At 39.7% G+C, this 3,221-nt stretch overlaps 1 protein-coding gene across 2 annotated transcripts in view; it reads left to right on the top strand.

The window, feature by feature from the left end:
* Window positions 1–414: 414 nt before the first annotated feature.
* Window positions 415–3,221, top strand: part of LOC107718575 (nuclear factor 1 X-type-like) — a 190,749-nt gene continuing 187,942 nt past the window's right edge. For both annotated transcript variants that reach the window (XM_016525708.1, XM_016525700.1), the window contains exon 1: window positions 415–469. In XM_016525708.1, the coding sequence (XP_016381194.1) occupies window positions 467–469 (3 nt within the window). In that variant the 5' untranslated portion in view covers window positions 415–466. The remainder of the gene's footprint in view (window positions 470–3,221) is intronic.

Raw genomic sequence — 3,221 nt, 5'->3', positions numbered from 1 at the left:
ATATCCAACATGAACCATGTTGCTCCTGTAAATGCTGTCTTTGAAGTAAATATTTGTCTGTATGTTCACACAAACACTCTGCTGACACTCAGAGCCCAGTGTTGGTTGGCTGTGTAGGATCGGTATGTCAGTGCGTCTGCTGATGGCAGGCGGGCGGCTGGCGCTGCTCCGTATGGCTACAGCTGCCCGGATTGCACTTCCTGGCGTTTTCTATGTCAAAGTCCTCTCTCCCTCTCGCTAACACTTACTCACACAAACACAGGCATGCATGCTGGCTGCATCCTGCCCGCACGCTCCTCCTGATTGGTGCTCGCTCTGTGATCTTCTTTTTATTTATTAATTTTTTCCGCCATCCCAGGAAGAGGATTTCTTCTGGCAGGAGGGCGCGGGAATGGCGCTGGTCAGGCAGCATGACCCAGGGTTCAGGTGGCAGCTGTGTTATGGCTTCTCTGCCAGGTCGTGGCTGATGGTATGACCACCCTCTCTTTCTTTTCGCTCTCTTTCACTTGCTTAGCACAATGTCTCCCACTTTTTTACAACTTCCTTAACCTCATTTTACACCAGACAGCGATCAAACATCAGTTTACTATCTATCTATCTATCTATTTATCTATCTATCTATCTATCGAAGATTTGTTGCTGCTTGTATTTTCTTTGGATGAAGTTCTCTTAAAGCTGCTTGTAAATGAGTTTGTTGTCTGTTGAATTGCTAAATGCACTTTGATTGGACTATTATTCTGTTTTAATAAGTATTGAATTTCACTTTTTACACTATCGATTGTATGAAATGGGAAAAGCATAACGTTTCCTTTGCTTCAATCCTTTCACAACATTATATGGCCTTCCTAAAGACTGGAGCGACAAAAATCAGGTAAAATAAAATAATTTATTAATTAATAATAAAAATTATTAGTTTTATTTAATACTAAATTGCATTAGGTTAACTAATTCAATTTAATTTAATTTAATAATTTAATTTAACAAGGTAGAAAAAGTCAGTTAAGACACAACTACAAAGAATATTAATATAATTAAATTGGGGCTGTTAAAATCAATATCCTAATTAATGATTAAATTTTCTGCTTTAAAACGGCAGCTATTTTTTAATCAAAACATTGCATTATTGTTGGTTCCACCATGATGGATCTGGGAATATTTATATTTTTGTGCCACTTTCCCCTTTTCAATTAAGCCTAATTAATCATGGAAAGTGATGTAAAGCACAACCCCTAAACACAGAGGGTCCTCAGATGAGGGATTTCAGAGACTTCTGTATACAGAGCCTTATCGGGGGATCTGACACAGTTTAAACCTCATGGGCCTTTCATAGAGACTGCCTGCTGTGCTTCTGCCTATGTAGGGCAGCGAGAACCAGGCGCCCCGTGTGTGTGTGTGTGTGTGTGTGTGTGTGGAATAAGACTGATAGAGAGCTTCAGTCCTTTGAGGAAAAACATAGAGCACACTGGAGTTTGATGTTGACGGGTGGCAAAATCATGGGGAGATTATAAAGAGAACGGCTTTGTGTCAGAATGGGGTTTCTAGAGACTGAACAACTTTGGTTTCGATTCCAGTTGTGACCAAAAAGGCTTTTACAGCCTGATGTCATAGAAGAACCAGCTTAAGTTCCACAAAGAACCGTTATTCTCTAGTTTTGTAGAAAACCATCCATGTATTGGTGCTTTAAAGAACCCAGAACTCAACAGACTGATCTGAAACGTCAAGAACTTACTGAGCCTCCAAAGAACCAGAGTTAAATCAAGGGTTATTCACAAAGAATACGTTTTTGCAGTTCACGGCATTACTTTTCGATTTTTTTTATGTATATATATGCTAGAAGATGGACATCTTTGACCGTTACGTTCACGTATTGAGTCTTTTACAGCGTTTACAGCACACTCAAATGGCGTTCTAAAAATGTGGTGCTCAAGTTGAAAAAAGTTCAAGTTTTTTTGACTCAATTTCATTGCTTGGATCTCGCGTCTCGCTTTCTGTGTGAATGGCCCCCTAAAAATGGTTCTTCACCTCAAGATGCTAAAGAACCATTGAGAAACTTTTATTAATGGACTTTACTAAGCCAATACTTAGGCTTAGTGATCTGAACAAACCCCTAACCCTGAGTATTCAACTTTATTTTAGGGAATATTCCTCAGAATCATGTGACTTTAACCATATAGAGACCAGAAGATATCCACATTATTACACTGCCCAAGATATATGGAGAAATTTTGCAAAAAACTAAATTTTATTTTGTTTTTGCATTTCGCTGCACTACTTTTCCATTGTTTATCTGTATATAAGCGCTAGATGTCTTTGACCATTGTTCTCGCGACTCTTTTGCAATGTTTCTCACATGGTCAGCTTTTTAAAAACGAGGCGCTCATGTTAAAATAAGTTAAACTTTTTAAAAACGCATCTCAAGACCTTGCTTTTTAAAATTCCATTTCAGTCCTCCCATCTCGCGTTTTTCAATGAAAAAACACTTTGTGTAAATGTCCCCTAGAAATAGTTCTTCGCATAAAGGTCTTAAAGAACCACTGAAGAACTTTTATTAGCGGAGTTTACTAAGCCAATACTTAGGGTTAGTGGTCTGACCAAACCCTAACCTCCTGAGTATAAAACTTTACTGTGGGGAATATTCTTTAAATCATGTTGAGAGCAGAGACTGCATAAAAACATGGACGTAGTGTCCGTGACGTCACCCGTAGTTTTCTGAAGAGCGTTTTTGAAGCTCAAAGTGGGTGGAGTGGGACGTCGCCATCTTGGCAGCGCGTCACTCCTGGATAATCGAAAATGGGCAAAAAGGCGGGAGCTGGTTGCTGAAGCCACGCCCACCTAGCTCGACGGCAGTGTCAGCAGCGGCAATCCACCTGTCACTCAAGTGGCCACGCCCTTAATTATGCAGAACTTTAAGGCTTAATATAATTTAAACGGATGAGTTATAAAAAAATTCAATAAAAATATTGATATTATTAATATAAAAAAATAATTTTTTGAACCAGGCTGTAAACATGTTTTTTTCTGCTGTAAAGTTGGGCATCTTAACATTGGGGGGTCTATGGGATTGCCTCCCTTTTGGAGCCAGTCTCTAGCGGCCAGTCAATGAATTGCAGTTTAAGTCACTTCCGTGTTGGTTTTACGAGAGAGACCGGAAGGTTGCCGCTTGGTAATGCCTGATAAAGCAGCGTTTGTGAGCGCAGTGCTGCTTTGTGTACAGCCGTTAC

This window comes from Sinocyclocheilus rhinocerous, unplaced genomic scaffold (genome assembly GCF_001515625.1).
Source record: "Sinocyclocheilus rhinocerous isolate Xijiao unplaced genomic scaffold, SAMN03320098_v1.1 scaffold182, whole genome shotgun sequence".
NCBI classification, from domain to species: domain Eukaryota; kingdom Metazoa; phylum Chordata; class Actinopteri; order Cypriniformes; family Cyprinidae; genus Sinocyclocheilus; species Sinocyclocheilus rhinocerous.
This window is presented reverse-complemented; position numbering and strand designations above follow the sequence as displayed.